The 19,628-nt window shown below is 36.4% G+C and overlaps 1 protein-coding gene across 3 annotated transcripts in view; it reads right to left on the reverse strand.

Moving 5' to 3' along the window:
- LOC117409401 (unconventional myosin-Vb) overlaps positions 1-19,628 on the reverse strand; it is a 138,335-nt gene that overhangs the window by 42,125 nt on the left and 76,582 nt on the right. For all 3 annotated transcript variants that reach the window (XM_058995003.1, XM_058994994.1, XM_058994997.1), the window contains exons 9-17: positions 18,408-18,517; positions 16,608-16,873; positions 15,780-15,861; positions 14,499-14,639; positions 14,134-14,256; positions 13,353-13,436; positions 6,681-6,827; positions 5,253-5,350; positions 2,371-2,457 (exon numbers count right to left, since the gene is read on the reverse strand). In XM_058995003.1, coding sequence (XP_058850986.1) covers positions 2,371-2,457; positions 5,253-5,350; positions 6,681-6,827; positions 13,353-13,436; positions 14,134-14,256; positions 14,499-14,639; positions 15,780-15,861; positions 16,608-16,873; positions 18,408-18,517 — 1,138 coding nt within the window. The remainder of the gene's footprint in view (positions 1-2,370; positions 2,458-5,252; positions 5,351-6,680; positions 6,828-13,352; positions 13,437-14,133; positions 14,257-14,498; positions 14,640-15,779; positions 15,862-16,607; positions 16,874-18,407; positions 18,518-19,628) is intronic.

The following is a 19,628-nucleotide window of genomic DNA, read 5'->3' on the forward strand; positions in this document are numbered from 1 at the left end:
TATGACAGCATTACAAATACGTTTAGGTAAAATCCATGTCAATGATCTCGATCACATTCTTAGTGGATCTGTGTGTCCTTGTACGCCTGTTCTTCGTTCTTGTGTGGATCAGACACAGGTTGTCAAAAGCCAAGGAACCACTGCAAATCCGCAATCACATAAAGGCAATTTATTGTAATGTCTAATATGCCGTTTTCTATACCAAGGTTTCATTATTTACACTTAGGTTATTATTTGTATAATTTAAATAAAATCTACAGTGAGGTCAGCTGTCATATAATGTACGTATGCAGAATTCAAATAGGCTACAGTTGCAGTGATAATTTCTTGATAGTCAGACGTGCCACTTCTGTATCTGTATGTGTGCGTCTGTCCTTCCTTTCCCTGGCTGTTGCTTGTAATGTGTGTGTGTGTATCATGTGTAACTGTAAACGAGTTAACTGCTTGTAAACTTGACACAATGTCATTAGTAATCGACAGACCTGAAACAAGATAGTGGTTTGGTTGCCTGAGAATGTACGAGCTTAACTAGTTTGAAACAATATAACGACTTGAAGTACTTGACTGAATGGCTGGAGAAACGATTTAGAACACTGTCAGCACTAGTTTTTCAAAACCTTTTCTTTCCTTTATAATAATTTGTGAAAGTAAAAGTAGAACGCAACACCTGTTTTTTTTTTTTAATAGCAATGCAATTTACTTAATGTGTCGGGAATCGGAGACCTTCTCTGTCAAAGTCCAGAGCTGCACTTAAATAAGGTTGATTCATGCATTTATATCTTAGAGTTTTACTTGTTTTAAGTCTGAAGTATTACTGAACTGTACTTTTATGTAATTTTCTAGTTGGCTACAGAAACAAAAAGCAAAACGTGTAAGAAATGCTTATGGTTTAAAATAAAATATATGTAATTGCTTTAAATGATCCTGTTTTTTTGTTTATTTGTTTGTTTGTTTTTTTTAGATGTGTTTGGGGGGGATTTGTGGCAGTTGGGCTCCAGAAAATATTCCATGACAATTTAAGTCCTGGCTAAAATATGTTCATATCTTATCTGGGTAGTAAGAAATCAGCTCTGGTCCTGTACACTCTCTCTCTGTATCATCGGCATCACAGACGCGGTCTGTTAAATGTCTGTTTCAAGGTGAGTTATATACTCTTTCGTTAATTAAAACCCTCCTTTTCCAAGTGCAAATTAACTCCTGATAAATTATGACAATTAACAAGGATTTGCTTTTAAATTTCCACGCAAACAAAAGAAATAGTCGCAAGAAGCACTCCTCGTTAAGATATTAACATTATTTCGTAAATCAACATAATTCCGGAAATCACATTAGCACGATTATTTAACAACAAAAATAGGCAAAACAACTGCTTGAAAATACCCAAATCAATGCTACATACCTATTTGTTGATTAACACTGGAGTTATCATTTACTACCTTTTGAAAATCCGGCCCATATGTCTCTACTTAGAGTATATAGTTTAATAGGAGTTCATTGTTTATTGATTGTTACTGGTGTTTTAATTGTTACTACTTTACGTGGTAGGGCGTTCCATGCATTTACAGTATAACACTGTAAAAAAGTGCTTCCCGACTTCTGTTCTAAACTTGCTTTTGCTCAATGTCCATTTACCCTCTCTCGGCCAACTCTATCAAAGTTGTCCTGAATAATATATTTTTATATATGTGTATGTTAAGAGTCACTTTGTATCATGTTCTGTTTCAGCCATCACAACCTGATGACTTTTTAAAACTCAGAATGTTATAGCACCCCAGCAGCCTCAACAGAGCTGTAGGGAACATATTTCACCTCCAAGTGCAATACTGCCTCTTGGGGATGTAAGAAATGCACAAGCAGGAAACTCCTACAACTAAAGGCAGAGTGTGGCAGGTTAATAGCTATACTCTGGTGTAGTTTAGATATTTTTCTAAGAGCTCAACTGAGGTTGCATGGCTGCTTTAAACATTGCATTTTTTAAACAGAAAACTACACCAAGTGAATTTAAACAACACCAAAAAACATCAACTGATATTTTTACACGTACCAATTTGATCTTTAACCTGCAGCTCACTCAGCGATTCTCTGTCACAGATGTTTGGGTTCAATTTATAAAATGATACTTTTCACTGTGCTGACACAACAGTCCCCCATCACAACTCGCCTTCACCACCGAGTCTCAAGCTGGAAAGCACTGTTTTGAGTAATATCTCTGATGCAATGTTAACTTTTCAGACATTTCAGAGACGTCTGCGTTCCATCAAAAATCTAATTTACTTTACTGCATTAGCTGTCAGATGAGATCTACAAATCTTGCCTGACAATGAGATTTTTGTTTTCTTTTTAAAGCAAATATTGGCTTGAAGGAAATACCTGGAAGGGTATCCGGCTGCACTGATACGAATGGTCTCCAACACACCACAGGCTCTCAGTTGCTGCACTGCTCTGCTGGGATCAAACCTGCAAAAATGAAATTGGAAATAAAAAAAAGAATGTTTTAAGATGACTTGTTTTCAGTCTTAGGAATCCAACAAAAAATATACACAGTGTACACTAATTAAACCAATAATGCAAAATGGTTCAAGTCAAGTTGATGAGCAGCTGAATAAGTATTTGGGCTTGATGCCAAACCTATTTAATTATAATAAGAAAATAAATTGTCTGAATGCTAGTCAGTAGGCTTCCGAAACGTGTGCTCAATACTGTAAATTGACGACTGAAAAGTTGCAAGCACACTTCTGGTAGATTTATTACTAAGACACCTTGAAAATCAGACTGAAGGCTTATAACATGTATGAGGAAGACATAGTTCTGTTTTGTGAACTATGAGATACACCAGTGCTCCAGATAAGGTTTTGGGTCATTGAGTAATTTACTCTATGTGCATAAACTATTTTGGGTGAGTAAAATGCAACATTACCTTGAAGTCACGAGTACTTCCAATAAATATAATACATACTAACTTATGGGGTATGTATTAACTACAGCCTTACATTTTAACTGCAATGTTAATTTGAACTACTGTAGAAAAACTTGGCCTTATTTAGTCCTGTCTTAATAGTATATTTTTTTAAACTGTACCGATACTGCACTAATGCAAATAAAGAATTGATAATATGATAATATTAAAGAAACATTAATGTACCTGCAATTTTTCTTTTCATTGTTAACATCCTGACAAGTGTTTACACTTACAACTTTAAAGTCGGTTTCAAAGCTCTTTTCAAAATGTCCGCTCTAGTGCACTGATAGTGTAAGGATTATTGCCCACATTGTCAAACAGGTAACACAGCAATAACGATCCATGATGTGGTATAGAAAAGAAAAGCCCAAACAGTTGTTATCTTTTTTTTTTTTTTTTGTTTTTTTGCTTTTTTATTTATTTCTAGAGCTTTGAAACACACTGTAAAGTGTAAAATTTGCTCAGGATGTTAACATTGAAAAGATAAATGACAGTTACGTTATTTGAACAGTTGTAGCAACACGTGGGGACATATAAGAGCATATGGAAATAAGAACTTCATAGTACATATATGAGTGGTCAAAAAACAAATTTAATTACCATTTCAGAGATTTCTTCACATTTTAAACAAAGGTAAAAAAAAAAATGCTTAGATTGTAATTTCAAGGGGCAATTAATTTCAAAGAACTCGACCAAGGCTGTGACTTGAATTAATATCTGATCATTTCTTTAAATTAACTTTCAGGTGCATCCCCTTAAAGGTATGCTTAGATTTGTTCACTTCAGAAAAGACGTAAGGAACCACAGGCATGGAAATAAGTTTGATCCATTCCTGGTTTTAATATGAGTTTAATAAGACACACCTGAGCTTGTTACCTATACACCATGGCTAATCAAGCTCTTAGTAAAACCTGGAATGAGTAAAACTGCTATGCAATAGCAGCCTTATTTGCATCCCTGAACCATGTATGAAAAGTTACAGCTTGTCCAGTTCTTTCCCAGAACACATACAGATGGATCCTAAACGAGTCTACCTTTACTCAATGTACAAATGTATCTTATGGTCCTAGTGCCAATTTGATTTTGTAGATCCCTTTTAGAAGTTCCCTCAACCTATCCTCATAATTCATAGCCTTTAGTTAAAACACCAAGGAGAGCAATATTTGGCTTCATATCCAAGTCTTTTTTTAAATGGGTATTCTGTGGTACTGACTGCTGAGCATGAAAAGTGATGTTCATTATTCTAAGAGAGTGGTGCCATCATATTATGGCTGTGACACATAGGCAAAGTCAAACAGTGTATGTCGTCATCCCATTTGTAACAAAATACATATTGTTTAGTAGCCCCTGATCTGGCAAGCTTTATCAAAAGAGTAAATACGAATAATAATACCGTATACAGATATTCCTTTTTAATTTTGCCCCAAAATATCAGTTTGCATAGTTTATGCTGAATAGTAAATGTGTATAATTCATAACCACAAGTATAGAAAAGGCTACAATATTTTCCTAACTACAAATATTGAATTATTGAGGTAGTCTGTAAGAAATGAACCCTGGTCCTGTACACTCTCTCTCTGTATCGTCAGCGTCACAGATGCGGTTTGTTAAATGTCTGTTTTAAGGTGAGTTATAGACTCTTTAATTAATTAAAACCTTCTTTGCAAAGTGCAAATTAACTCCAGATAAATTAAGACAATTAACACAGATTTTCTTTTAAATTCCCACACAAACAAAAGAAATAATTGCAAGAAGCACTGCTCATTAAGAAATTAACATTATTTCGTAAATCATCATAATTTCAGAAATCACATTAGGACGATTATTTAATAACGAAATAGGCATAACGACCGCTTGAAAATACCATATTCAATGCTACATACTGATTTGTTGTTTAACACTGGAGTTATCATTTACAAACTTTTGAAAATCCTGCAATGGTCCTATGCAGTTGATTGCATCCCAAATGAACACAACACATGTTTTATCAGAAGAGGAAGGACAACCATTACAGTAAATTAAGTACTTTATATACAGATATCTAAATGATTTACCAAATCATATCACATGAGAGGATGATGAAATTAATCAGGATGTATTTGCATAGTAGATCACCTCCCTGAAACTAATATTGTCCAGAAAATACCATTTATAATAAACATACTTAATCTGGTCAAAGCCCTCATTCTTATTGCTGCCCTGCAACAATTTTGACCCCAAATCATTTCAGATGTATGTGGTACATGTGGATGTGGAGTGGATATGGTATTATTTATAAAAGGTGTGTACTTACGAGAAAGAAAGTTTCTCATCATTGGGCTTGATACAACGTACGTAGTGGGGAGTTGTGGCGTTCAGTGTTTCCATTAGTAAACTAAGTGAGTTTCGGAACTAGAGAAAAACACAAACATCACATATTACAGTAAACCTGGAAACATCACTCACATTATGGAACTTGAAAGACTTCTATTTCACACTATCTCAATATGCTCCTTAGTAACCTGTGGGGTCCAGTGGTTAAAAAAAGGGCTTGTAACCAGGAGGTCCCCGGTTCAAATCCCACCTCAGCCACTGACTCATTGTGTGACCCTGAGCAAGTCACTTAACCTCCTTGTGCTCCGTCTTTCGGGTGAGACGTAGTTGTAAGTGACTCCGCAGCTGATGCATAGTTCACACACCCTAGTCTCTGAAAGTCGCCTTGGATAAAGGCGTCTGCTAAATAAACAAATAGTAATAATAATAATAATAATAATAATAATAATAATAATAATAACCCTAGCTTGAATATAATGCTATTCAACATGTCTCAAATTCTTAGCAATGACAGAACCACACTCCACTGGAAATTTGATTTGATAGATTTCCCTGCATAATTTGTAACCCCATTTGCTGCGACTCCTCGGAACAAAGAACACCAGTAATAGCTCCACATTCTGGGAGATGGGCCATTATTTTTGGTACTCTGCTCTTGGGTCATGATTGTCTCATGGCTAATTTTACATTCTACATTTCATTAGTGCAATACCACCCTTCAATGGTAACTGTTAGGCTACCAGGTAATGGTGCAGGTTATCACGGTTGACATTATGAAAATACCCATTTCCTGTTCTCAGAATGGATGCTCTACCTTGATTGTTTCTGCACTGTCACTGTTGTGTGGGAGAGGAGAAATATTGCTGTGCCTGAATTCATACAATTATAACACACCTCGATGGTGTCCAACATCAGGGAGCACAAATAAACACCATTATGACTGTGTTTTAATGTGAAAATGTAAAGGACCATCAGAGAAAATGACACTGAACAACAAATATTATCAAGGATAACACTGCATCTAAGTACTATATAGCAATAAGAAACACCAAGCTGTGCTTTCTTTGGAATAAACACACTGTTAGGTGTGTTGTTAGTGTACAATATTTAAGGAATAATCTATTTAATTTTTCATAAGGTATTATTAGGATGCAGGGGGATTGAGAAGTTTGAAACAGACAAATTACAGTAAATATCTAAAGAAAACTAAATAATGGTTTAAGTTAAATTCATGTTTTTAGTTGAGGTAATTGTATTTTTCTCCGGGTCTTCAAATATTCAAGGTAGGATTAGGCGCATTTATGTATTTTCTTCTTGTTCTTTTTAGTGATGATGATAAGAATATCTAACCAGTACACTGTTGTCTAAATACAGAACTGCTTGGAATCATGTTCGGCTAATCACTTACCTGATGGCCAACGGTTTTCCTGTGGTCCTTATTTGTCGCTTTGGGGATCTGTTTGGCAGACCGGACATTGATCTTTGAAGTCTTTGTGGTGGATGTGGCGGGAACAGGATCTTTGCCATCGTGGAAAAGGTCGGCCACCAGCTGGAACTAAAAGAGGTGGAACAGAAATATTTTCAGTCAGACTGGTTTAGTCTCCCTTAACATTATCCAAGTATGCTTACTTACTGTATTCAGATGTGAAACTACAAGCAAGGGCTACAAGAAACGGAGGTACCTTCTTGCAGTGCAATTGGAATATGTATTACATAGTGCTATTAAGTCACTTAAAATGGGGTGGTCGCAATTCTATGTAGATTCACCTCATGAAGGATCAGTAATGTAAATAGAAGAAACCAAGGGGAGTAAACAAACATTCTGGCTATTGCCTTTATTTGTGTTAACGTTTGCCTACTAGAGTATTTAAAGTTACAGTATGGATGCAAAGCTGAAGTTTCTTGAAATTTCCATTGTTGCCCAACTGAACAATAGTTAGCTCAATACACACTTTCATGTAAGACTGAATCAACATTTTCCCCTAAATTAGTATTTATTTGGAAGGTTAGTGGCTGGTGATGCAATAATTGACCAAAAAATAAGACCTGTATGAGGTATTTCAACTACTTTATTTTTCCAAATCAAAAGACATATTTCAGACAAAATGGAAATCAATATTACTACTTGACAATACAACTGATGGGCTTCCAAATGAAAAACATTAATTACTCCATCTGGTTGCTTATAATGTGTACCAGTTTCATTAAAAGGATGTACAATAAAGGGAGAAAACACTGACCAGCTTTGATGCTGAGTGAGAGGTTTCTTTAGCGATTTTCCAGATTTAATTGAACTGCCATTTCAGTTGTATTATCAGAGCGATCACAAGGGTTCACTCTCCCCACACTCTCTCTCACACACTCACACAAAGAGATACAATCCCAATTAGACATACTAAGATCTTGTTTTCTTTAAAGCATTAAGGAAATTCAGTACCATAAGTTTTGTTGTACATTGCCATAAAAAACATTTTCCTGCCCAAATCCTCCTATGCTGTCTTGTTCATCATATTCCTGCAAACACCTGTATCTCATCCATCTTGTTTTTCACTTTTCTTATCTGCTACTTGTTTGACAGTCAGAGATGAATCTCCTCTGTCGGTTTACTCTTCTGTTTCCTTTCACTTCTCACAGCCTTTTCAATGAATATCATTACGATGTCTTGTCCCCGTTTACAGGTTGGAGAAATTAAAACACCCCAGACAAGACGACTGTTGACCTTCATTAGAATTCAGACACGGTGAAAAAACATTCCGAAAAGAAATTATTTATATATTAGTGCACACTATATTGTAGCTTATTATAAATAATATTTCTAGTTAGTTTTACCAATATAAACCAATGGCATTACATTTATAAAGAGACAAAAAAGAGTCATTCAACCAAAGTACTGCCCAGACCTAATGTATTTCTAAATCAGCAGAGATCAAAGCCAAGGTGGAACAGTTCTGTGGTTTGCTTCATTAACCACTGGTTTGCATTAGTCTTCCCATTCATTATCCCCAGGATTCATCGTCCTCTGTCACAGTACGTAACCCATCTTCTTACCAATCTTTTCTAGTCAGGGCTCTGTATTCACATCAGAAGTCATTGCTTGAAGGACTCATAGTTTTAAAGCTTTGTAGTTTTACTTTTCATTAATTACCCGCCATTTTTTACTACTTTCAAGTTTTGTTTTAGTTCCATCCAAGCACAACAAATGATACCCTCTATTCCCTGGAAGATGGGCTTTCTAAGAAAAAAAAGCTTTTAAAGGAAAAAAAAAACATAAATACATAACCAAGCTCATTTATTATATACTGTATCGTTACCACTGCATGATTTATAGTGATACTACTTCTTTATGACAGCAGATTGTACAAGCAAAGAGGCAGTTAACCAAGGAATGAATCTGGACTCCCTCGCTTATACTTTTTTAAATAAGAATTTATAAAAACACAGGCTAGGAAATGTTATGTATAGTGGGTTTGATAGCTGGTAAAGTTGAACTCAACTATATATATTTACATGCCATAGCATGCGCACTAAATTTAGTGCGAGCGATAATTTAATGCGCACGAAAATGTCAGAGACTACATGTGACCACCTTCATATAAAAAGCCCGGCATATCTTTTGGTCAGTAGCTTATTGTGAAGGTGGAGGTGGCTTACACTGACCGAAAATGAGCGATCAACAGACACAGCACAGCAGGGGACTGGCAGAGGCAACGTAAAGCGAAACTGCCTGCTTACCTTTTAATTTTAACATGTATTCCTTGTCTGATGTAAAAAAAAGCCTTTTTCCTTTGTCCTTTAATGCGTATACAATAGAAGTCATGTTGTGCAATATTTTTGTTCTTTTTTGTTCTGCTTACTTGAGAAATATTGACTGATGAGATGTAGCCTCAATTTTCTTCCTTGTTGGCATTATCACCTCGCAGAGGCTCCATGGATCGAGGTGACAGTGCTATGTGACTACAATCAAAAGCAATTTTTGGCTGCCAGCTCATTAGTTTCTAAAATTGCATTGATGTACTGTATCGTTTCGGAATTCTTCTTTAAAACAACCCGCCTCTTTAATATAACATGTGTATTCAACATGTGCAGTCTGCATTGTATGAGTGACATTCCCATTAAGCCAATCACAGCTCAAAGAGGTAGTAAAATAGCCAATAAAATGGCACACAGGATCTGTTTCCTCATGCAGGCGTGTAACAGCATAGCACCCATAATTTTGATTAGGATAGCGAAGCAAAGGCTTATTTAAACTATTTATTTAACGTTGTGTAAAATTTAAAATCAGTAGCCAAAAAGTAGTTGGAGATGTCACAGAAGTAAAAGGAGGAGGCAGAATAGAGGATTAATTTTGCACTGAATACTTTTGACGGCAATGCAATATGTCTGATTTGCAGTGCAACGGTTAGTTATGAAATAGTATAACATACAACATTACTAGTATCACACACTGCACAAAGCAACGTATTTGAGTTTACTGGAAATGAAAGAAGCTATGGTCTCAACTAAAGGTTTTTCTGAAAATGAGAAGAAAAAATGAAAATGCTGTGGATGACAGTTTTATTGTCAGCAAAGAGATTGGATGTGCTGCCAAAGATTTTTCAGATGGTGAATTTGTTAAAAGGTGCCTGCTTAAAACACCTGGTGTAGTATGCCCTGAAAAAAATAGAACGTTTTTCTAATGTCAGTCTCATAACACGGATGAGAAGCCTTTATCAATGTCTTTATGCGATAAGCCTATCAGTACAACATGTAGAGCAATACAATCCATTACGGTACAAGAACAAACGAGTCAGCAGATTATCTTATCCATATGATGGATTTTGTGATGACCGTTTGTAATTGTGCACTACATCTTTATTGTCTTGTTTGGGCTGAATGATTGATCTTAGGGGGCAAAAAAAAACAGCCTAATGCTGCTTGAGGTTTTTGCTAAAATGAGATGACCTGCTGGCAAATGCAATTAAAATAAATGTTACTTTCAAATATTCTCCATGCCATCTGAAGTGTCATGGAGAGTTTGCCAGGATTAATTAGGAATCATCTCATTTACAGCAAGAGCTATGTTAACCGAAGTCCGAAGTTTATTTGAAAGTGCAATTGAGTGCTGACCCAAAGCTTGATGCTTGGTCCCATTGGGCAGTATTGAAATCTATACAGCTATATCTCAATAGAATCACAAGAACAAGCCAGAACAGAAAAAACATGATCAGAAAATGGAACAAGGAACAAGTCGGAACAGTTCAGGACTATCACAGTTACAGATAATCATGTGTTCTTGTTTAAAATCACTTTGTATATAATTTCAAGTTCAAGCCATAACTTCCTGGTGACCTTTCAAAAGCACCCTCGTGGCCCCTATAGAGCTCTCAAATATGTCTTCTCTTTAAAGTACAGCTGGAACAAAATAAGTGTAACCAATAACAAGTCCTCCTGCATATAAGTGTAACCAATAACATGTCCCCCTGCAACACTCTGCCTACAGTGGATGTAAGAAATTATTATTATTATTATTATTATTATTATTATTATTATTATTATTACTATTATTATTATTATTATTATTATTATTATTATTATTATTACATTCACTAGTGGAGGGACAGGTTAATCATTTGGTATGTCAACTGTATTTGAAGATTAGACATGTTTAAAAACTCTATTAAGGCTGCAGTGGTGTTTTAAAAATCTGAGTTTCAAAAAGTTACCAGGATATTTCATAGAAACAGAAAACAACATACAAAGTGAATCGAAGCACAGCTGTAAATTAAGATAGAGGGAAGGAGACACTTCTTTACACAGAGTGTGGTGAGGGTATGGAATGGGTTATCTAGTCATGTTCTTGATGATGAATCACTGGGATCCTTTAAGACCCAACTTGACAAAGTATTGAGATCAATCAGCTACGAGAAATCGGACGAGCATAGATGTTCTCATATAAACATGACACATATATGTAAAATACCTGTAATATTCCACACCCATACCAAATTGCTCTTTACTGCTCAAGTTTTGCAGGTGTACTATTAAAGCTAAACAGAATAGTACAGCTGCTATGTTGCTCCTCTATCTGCTTTAGAGGTCATTATCCATACCTGCCAAGTGCTGACTCGCAGAGAAACTCTCTGCAATGGCACCGTGGATGTTAACCCACTAAGGCAGCACTACTTCCATAGGGATTGGGATATCGAATCAACTGTTCAGAGCAGATAACTTGCTGAAAACGGCAGCCTAATTTATAGGTAATAGAAATCAAAGCCTCAGAGGCCGCTGGCTGAATTGTTTTTGGCAGTGAAGAAGGGGGACGTGTTAGGCTCTAAGGGCTTCCCCAAATTGGCTGCTGAAATGTCAGGGAAAGCAGAGAGAAGAGAAGATCCCTCTTTCCCCTGTTGCTTAGCCTTCCCAGGGTCAGTCAGGGAGGTTCCACACTGAGACTCTTGTACAAGACCTTGTTTCCAGCTAATCACTCTGCTCTTTCTCTTGGGAGGCAGAAATGCTCTTTGTCTATGTTCACTCTCAGTTGGTTTCATGTTGCTTCTCTCCCAAACAAGATAATGGGACCAAGCAACAAATGTCCATGGAGATCCTTATCCCACATTATTTTTCAAGTGCAATATACTACATTGAGATGCAAAAGTAGACAAAATGATTACAGTTTACAGAGGAATGATTGCCAAATATGACCAATCACGCCAATGTGCGCTGGCATTGATTGTGCATATACAGTATATCTACTCATTTTCTGTTTTTTACTTTCTATCAGGACTGTTTCATTCTTGTTTTAAGTGCAAGTAGTTGATGGTAAATTTTAGGTGGTAAATCACCAAGATTTCCTTAAAATTGACAATAGCTACAAATGTGCTCATTGGTTTCTTCTTCACATGCTATTCACAAATGTTTAGAGCATATATTAATACCACAGTATAAAAAGAACTGAAGACTGCCTAAGAAAAGAACGATTTAACACTGCAGAGTTAAATCAGATAACGGTTAAACACAATAACAAATAGCTGTGTGGAAAAAAAAAAGTCTGCTGGTAAAAAATGGAGACAAATATACTAGAGCTCAAGAGAGATTGGAATTATGCACAAGAAAGAAATTGAATTTAAAAAGCGATATAAATGCACCGGTCTTCCATATACATACTAAAGCTAAACTATTTATGATAGTAAAATTTACTTGGGAACCATTACCACTAAACAACATGGTTGAACTGCCATAAAACCAGATTAACTATTCACCCTCTGTCAGCATTGTTTACTATAGGGAGTGATACACAGGCTGTGTTACCGTGGTTCACATTAAAAAAAAAAAGGCAGTCACTGTGTTTGAAACCTAAGTTAGTAAACAATAAACAGAAACTCTTTGCAGTAACACTTCAATATAGCGTGATGTTATTGCCTTATTAAATCTCACATCCCAAGGGGAGCATTTACCACGTGTAATCTGAACATTGCAGCTCCAGTTAATTTTACTACCTCCTGTGCGGCCAGTGCCAGCATTGCAGATACAGCACTGCATTATGCTTCTCACCACAGAAAAAAAAAAAAACAACATTTCTCTATCAGACAAAAGATCAGTAAAATCAGTACTGTATTTACACCCCCAGTAAGATAATGTGTGTGTATGTGTGTGTGTTTTATATGACTTACACACAGAGGTTTCTTGCTGAATTAATACAAAATAAAAATATAAATTATAATAGAAAAACACCAGCCATAGCAGAGTCAGTAGAGCTACCTGGACAGTGCTCATTCCATTAGACATCATGATGTGAAATGAATCTTTAGGCTTATCAGACCACTTTCTATTCAATTGATCTGAACAGTTACTAAAAGACAAAAATACACTTTAATCCCCATCTTTTAATGATCATCACAACAATGGTATCTAGAGAAGTCAACGTTGAGATCAGTTCAATAGACCTCCTTATCTCAATGATCAGTAATCAGCTGTGCTTTCTTGTTCATTGACAAAAATGGATTCCCACCTCCTGAATCTTTCTGTGATCTTTTTCCAAATATTCACACAGTTAGAAAACACAGTTGCAGCATCTACCGTATATCCAGACCCAGTCAGTACCTACCTTACTGGCTTTCAGAATACTGATATGTTCTTCATACACTGTGTCCCGGTTTTTCTCTAGAAAACCATCACACTGGTACTCCACCTGCCAAAAAAAAAACAATAAAGATGAAATTCGAAGCTAATGGATAAAGCAGAGCTGCAGAAAGAATGATACCCATGTTATGTTACTCCTCACAACAGGATGGTGACGTCAAACTGAGTTTGATAACATTTTCAGTGACTTATTTGTATTTACTATTGCTTCATGTCTTTATGAAACACTTTTTCCATATACATTTGTATGTATGATTTGTCTTCAGCCATTTTAGGTGACCATTCAAACCACCAGACATACATAAGCAACCAATGACAATGTGGTGCTCTTCTTTATAGTAATAAACTAAAACACTTCTGACATAAGAAACTAAATATTCTACAATTTAGAATTCACTGTTTTCCAGGTAAGCATTTAAATATTAAGAAACATTTCTAGAGAAAAGTATCAATTTTGAATGTGACAATGCTATATTTTTTCTGCTTTCATAAATGTTATGTTTAAATCGTGAAATATTTTGAAATACTTATTTTTAAATGGTGAAATAAGGCATTTTGTACCATGAAAAAACAGCCCTATTAATCATAGACATGTGGTCCTTACTTAGGATTAGACACAGAAAATATTATTGTCCAACTTTTCCTTTTTACCATAGAGGGAAATACACTTTGAGGCACTGAACCATCAGCAAATGTCAACAAATGAATGAACCTTTTTCATAATCTGAAAGCAGGTTCAGACACACCTTATCAGCAAAGTGAATAATTATAAAAGAGGTGTTGGACATCCTGGGCTTCTGAAAGTGCAGGCTGTTAGAATGCCTGTCATAGAGTTTCTGGGCCCAGTTCTGATCAGTTCCTTTTGGCACCTGTAAGAAGAGAAGTCACATATTAGTTTATCTGACCAGGAGACTTAGGTCAGGCTTCTGATTTTTTCAAACCTTAGGGATCTTGAACAAGGCTTTCCCTGCACACTCACAGCATAGGAGGTGCAACATGTTTTGCTGAAAGGCTTTCTGAACTTGTGGCACAAAGGAAAGCCTAGGCCAAGTCAGACCTCTTTGCATGTTGAAGATACAATATAAAAGCTAATTGCTGTACGCCCTCTTACCTTGCACTCCTCATCCAGCAAGTCCAGCACACCCAGCTTCGCCTCAATGAGGTCAATGCAGGGCTGGTTGTCGCAAAAATCTATAAGAGTCCAGGGGATTTGTTCCTTCATGTATTCTTCCTGCTCCAGTTTGAAGACATGCTAAAACACAACGGGAATGGAAGAGCTGTTATTAATAACACAAGCTCATTAAAATTGCATGTTCACTATGACAGTTTATCATGGTTACAACTTGATCTTACTACAAGGACCTATGCTTGTAAGGTTTCTTTAGGTGTTAAAATCCAGTGCACCGTTAATGTAGACAAACTGGAAATGCTGAGGCTCCAGAGTCACTTCATACGCATCTCCACTCAATACCCCTGGACAGAGTCCATTCATACCCTATGGTATGCTGATTAGTTTTAGCTATTATATATATTTTATTTTCATTTAAATAGCATTAAATACTATTCATTCTGAAAAGTTTACAAAAATTGCTTGTTCATGATATATGGGGTAAGTGTGCTGTACTGTATTCCTGCCAATGTGGCATGAGCTACATACAGAATTGTATTATCTGTAGTGTCTGTAGTTGTGTGTTTTTTTTTTTATGTCAGCAATGCAGGAAAAATGTCTTTCCATTGGTTAAGATGTTTCATTACACATTTATATTTGTATTCCCATGTAGCATGGGTAAATGTTTTATCATTAACATAGGCATAGGCATTATGAATTATTCTTCTGTGTAAGCTTGTATTATGCTGATGTGCCTTGGGATTCATTTGTAGAAATGCAATTTATTGTCACTTGCCGAAGGCACATCACTGCAATTTAGACCATGTTGTCTTACTAAATAATATCCTGTTCTTATCACACAAAACTAAATACAAATGAAAGACCAACGTTACTTGTTATATTCAGGTATTACTTATCCAGTCTCTCCACTACAGCCAACGGTACAACGGAAAATTTTTTTCCAGCAAATCAAAGACATTTTATTTTATTGACTTTTTCACTGAAATGCCTTTCTGCCTAGCATATTTTTTGTTGAACAGAATAGACAAATGAGATGCAACAATTCAAGCCCTTGTGGCTATAGCAAAAATATGCATGCTACCAAATACCTCTAGCAGCCTTCTCACAGATCCTGTAATTCAAACCTTATTGGCGCCAATACCAAACCCTCTTACAATGAATAACCTGTCCTCTCTTATCTCCCCAATACACATTTAAGTAGTCTCCATACTGCCTATCCCAGATTGTCACCCCCCATTACTAGTGGAAACTGAGTTAACTTACAGAATTAAACTGCTGCTGCAGCTTTTCATTGGCATAGTTGATGCAAAACTGCTCAAAACTGTTGAATTCGAAAGTCTCAAACCTGGTATGAAGGAAAAAACAAAAGAATGTTTAATCAAAACATATTTACTCAATCACGTCAAGAACACCTTATGTTTTTTAGGCAAAAATGAGGACTGATAATGCTTAAAAACAAATGTCAACATATGCCTACAGAACATTGATTTCATGTTTTTCAAAATTTAAAAAGATGGGTGCAAAATTCAACACATCTCTTTCTGTGTTTTTATTCAAGCAATTGTTGTGTGCCCAGTGCCGCAAGAAGAAAAAATAAAACACCCAGTTTCTTACTAATTGTGTAATATTAACAGGTGGTTTTCTACTTAAAATGGTGCAAATTAAGAACTGAGAATTCCCTCAATTATCCATAACTAAAGAATGAATTCTAAATTCTGAAGTACAACTACAGTATAAGAAAAAGAAAAACAGAATGAAAAAGACATTCTATTAAAATGTTTGTCTAATACTTGACTTTGTTTCTAATATAGTTTTTCCTCCAAAAGGTAAAACACTAACTTTTAAATACTTATTGCAAGTGAAATGTCTACTATTTAGATCACTGATCTCAGATAGAAAAGTATTACATTTTTGTGTCTGCTTAGCCCTCATTGCCTGCCACTTACATCAGAGGGCCTATAAGCAAATAGTTCTACCTCCCACTCAGACAAGAGATTCCAAGTACAACTCAAATAAAAAAATGTAAATGTGAAACCACGGCAACGCTCTGAGTCCAGTTAGTTGTTACTAGGCAGACTGCAGGACTCTTACCCGTATATATCCAGCACTCCAATGAAGGAGTGCTGCTTGCTGGTAGTGTGAAGGGCTTTGTTGATGTGCTCCACAATCCAGTTGAAGAGCTGGGCGTAGATATGCTTGGCAAGAGCGTTCCTGGCATTGACCGCCTGCTGCATGGACATGGTCTTGACGTAAGTTTCTGCTGTAGTCACCAGCTTGCGGTGGCACAGCCAGTGCTCCATCTGGTCTTGCTCCACTCCCAGCAACTCGCAAAAGTGGTTGAGATGGTCGTCTTCTTTCTGAGAGGAACAACAGCAAAAAATGACTTTAGTAAATGAAAGAGGTGACTTCCCGTATTGAAAAGAATTTGTACCTAGCGCCAAGGAATAAAGGAAGTCCAACATCAATTCAGTAATCCTCAACAGTCCTGGAAACCATGGATCTGATCATCTTTGTGCTATTGTGACTTGCTCTTGTTTTTTTTTTTGTTTTTTTTTTTTGCTGGCTATGAGTATCCAGTTTATAAAAAAAGTTAATTAAAAGATATAATACAACAAGTTGTCACTAAAGCCATCTTTCAGAACCCGGATGCGTTCATATGCGAAACTATAAAAGCTGGAGCTGGTCTCCAGGGCCTGTTCAGCTTCACTTAAACAACTTTGCTGTGACTGTGGAATCCACTTAGGGCGACGTGTGTTAGTTTGAGTCTTTTTAAATCACCTTAGGCACTTGGTTGTTTTATCCTCAAGCTCACCAAAGGACTCTTTATCTCATTAACAGCACTGTACAGGACAGATACAGTTGAGCACTTTGCAGAATAGACAGCCTATTAACGTTGTGACTGAAGTGCACAACTACGCTGTCTGCCTCTACTGCTCTTCTATAATATCGTGCCTCTTAATAAAATCAGATGTCTTTAATACAGGTCTGTTTTACATTACATGTTCTCCTGATGCGGCAGAATTAAAACAGAAAGTGGAATGCAGTAACCGGGTAGCCAACTGGTTGTGTAATGAACAGAACAGTAATACTGGTGTTGCTTGAAGGACACCAAGATACAAAGTATAAAGTGACAAGATAGAGAGTTACTTGTGTACTGATGGAGACGCAGTATGGGTATAAGGGGAAAAGAAAGGCTTCTGTATTTTGTTTTAACTTTGAAGAAAGTGAAGCGCATTTACAGTATCGTGCCACTGCACTGCAGATTGACTCTTGTGGAAAAGGTTTTAGGATCCCACCTGAAGCGTTAAACGATGTTTGTGGCACACAGGACTATAGGTGGTGACAGGTCCTTTTCAGTAAGTATTCTTCCTTGTTCCCTTACCTAATGCTTGCTAGTGATGGAGAGTAAGTTACAAAAGCTAAATGAAATGATCCATGTCATCGACTAATCACATTCTGATAAGTTTAGTTACACTGAACCTGCTATTCAATTATGCAACAGTTCATTTCTAGTTCTTGTTCTTTCATCAAAGTTCTCCAGTGTGCACTAAAGCACCCAAACACAACTGACCAACTCCAGACTGCACCTGGTTACACATGTTAAATAAATCATAAAAGTGTCCATCAGCTAAGATAAGAAATCCAACCAACATTAATCAACCATTAAGATCTGATTGTCTTAAATGCATTTGCCTATTCATGTGGTTTCTCGGATTATAAAAATGTTAATTTTTCCAAGTGCCTCCTTTCAGTTGTAATGTATGTGTGTTTTTAATACTTCTCCAAGAAAAAAAAAAACGTAATGAAAGTTACTGGTCTGAAGTGCATTAAAATCACTAAGCCTTTGTGCTTGTTCTGTACATTTCATTTGTAATAGTGAATTTTCCTTACTGAGATACTGCACGAATCCCCGTCTCTTTCTGCACGGACTTCAACATTTCCCAGATGGAGGATTGATGCGATTATCTTAAATATGCTAATTTGATGAGCTTCCTTGACACCTGAAAACACGTATAAACAAACAGTCATTTAAAAAAAAGAAACAAAATACAAAATGACATTTAAAGTTACAACTCCATAATTGAAAGTCAATGGTGTATGTGCTGTAACTTTTGCGGTACATTAATGCAAAGCTCTAACATCTTATTATACCCTGTATGACGTTTGACCCAATCCAGAATATCCATGGACAATCGAGTACGTCATGTCAAGAGTGAAACCTTTGGCACAATCAATCAGCTGTCGATTTAGCAAAAGAGAGATGTTCAAATTAGTGGACTGTCAGAGTGAACAATAACTGATAACTCTTCATCTGATCTTCCTATAGCCAACCACACTGGAGAATCTCCTGAATTGCTTCAACCAGCTATCTGTGGTTATCCCAGGATTACTCCTAAAAATACATTTAGGTGGTTGATAATATCCAAAAGGATTCACCAGCGTGTTGAAATGTCAAATTTAATCTCAGCGGGGTAACGTTTATCAAACCAACTTCTAAGACTTGAAAACGGAGACATAGGTGGAGTTTCCATGCATGTTTTTTTTTTTTAGCTCGAGAAAAATGTCTTGTGCAAAATGCTTTTTCGAGTTTCCATTCGCTCTGCTTATTTTACTCGAGAAAACGCAGCTTTTCACTCGACGTCATGCAAATGAAGGAGAAAGGTGGGGGTTGATATGTAAATTAGCTACGCGTAAAGTTCTCGTGCTGTTTTCGCAGATGGCTTGTGAAAATGTTGTTTCCATGCGCACACAGAGAACTGGTACATGAGAGAATCTAAGCTGCGATTTCTAAATACCTAGTGCCTGGTTGTTTGATAATATGTTTTACTGCTCTTGCCCAAATTGTTTTTCAAATGTCATTAGTGGGGTGTCATGTCGTTAGAAGTAAATACTGTTTCAACTCATTTATATTACGACTCACTTAATCAAAAATGAACTCAAAAGTATAAAAAGAAACTGACCAACAGGTACTGCAGATCACCAGGACTGAAAACCGACAAAGACGTTATATATATTTCACTTTCAGTCAGGCAATACAGCATATAGGGGATCAGGTGATGCTGCAAATACTACTTGCCTGGCTTATGAAACCCTACCCGTCTGGACAGCTGA

This window comes from Acipenser ruthenus, chromosome 2 (assembly GCF_902713425.1).
Source record: "Acipenser ruthenus chromosome 2, fAciRut3.2 maternal haplotype, whole genome shotgun sequence".
In the NCBI taxonomy this organism is placed as follows: domain Eukaryota; kingdom Metazoa; phylum Chordata; class Actinopteri; order Acipenseriformes; family Acipenseridae; genus Acipenser; species Acipenser ruthenus.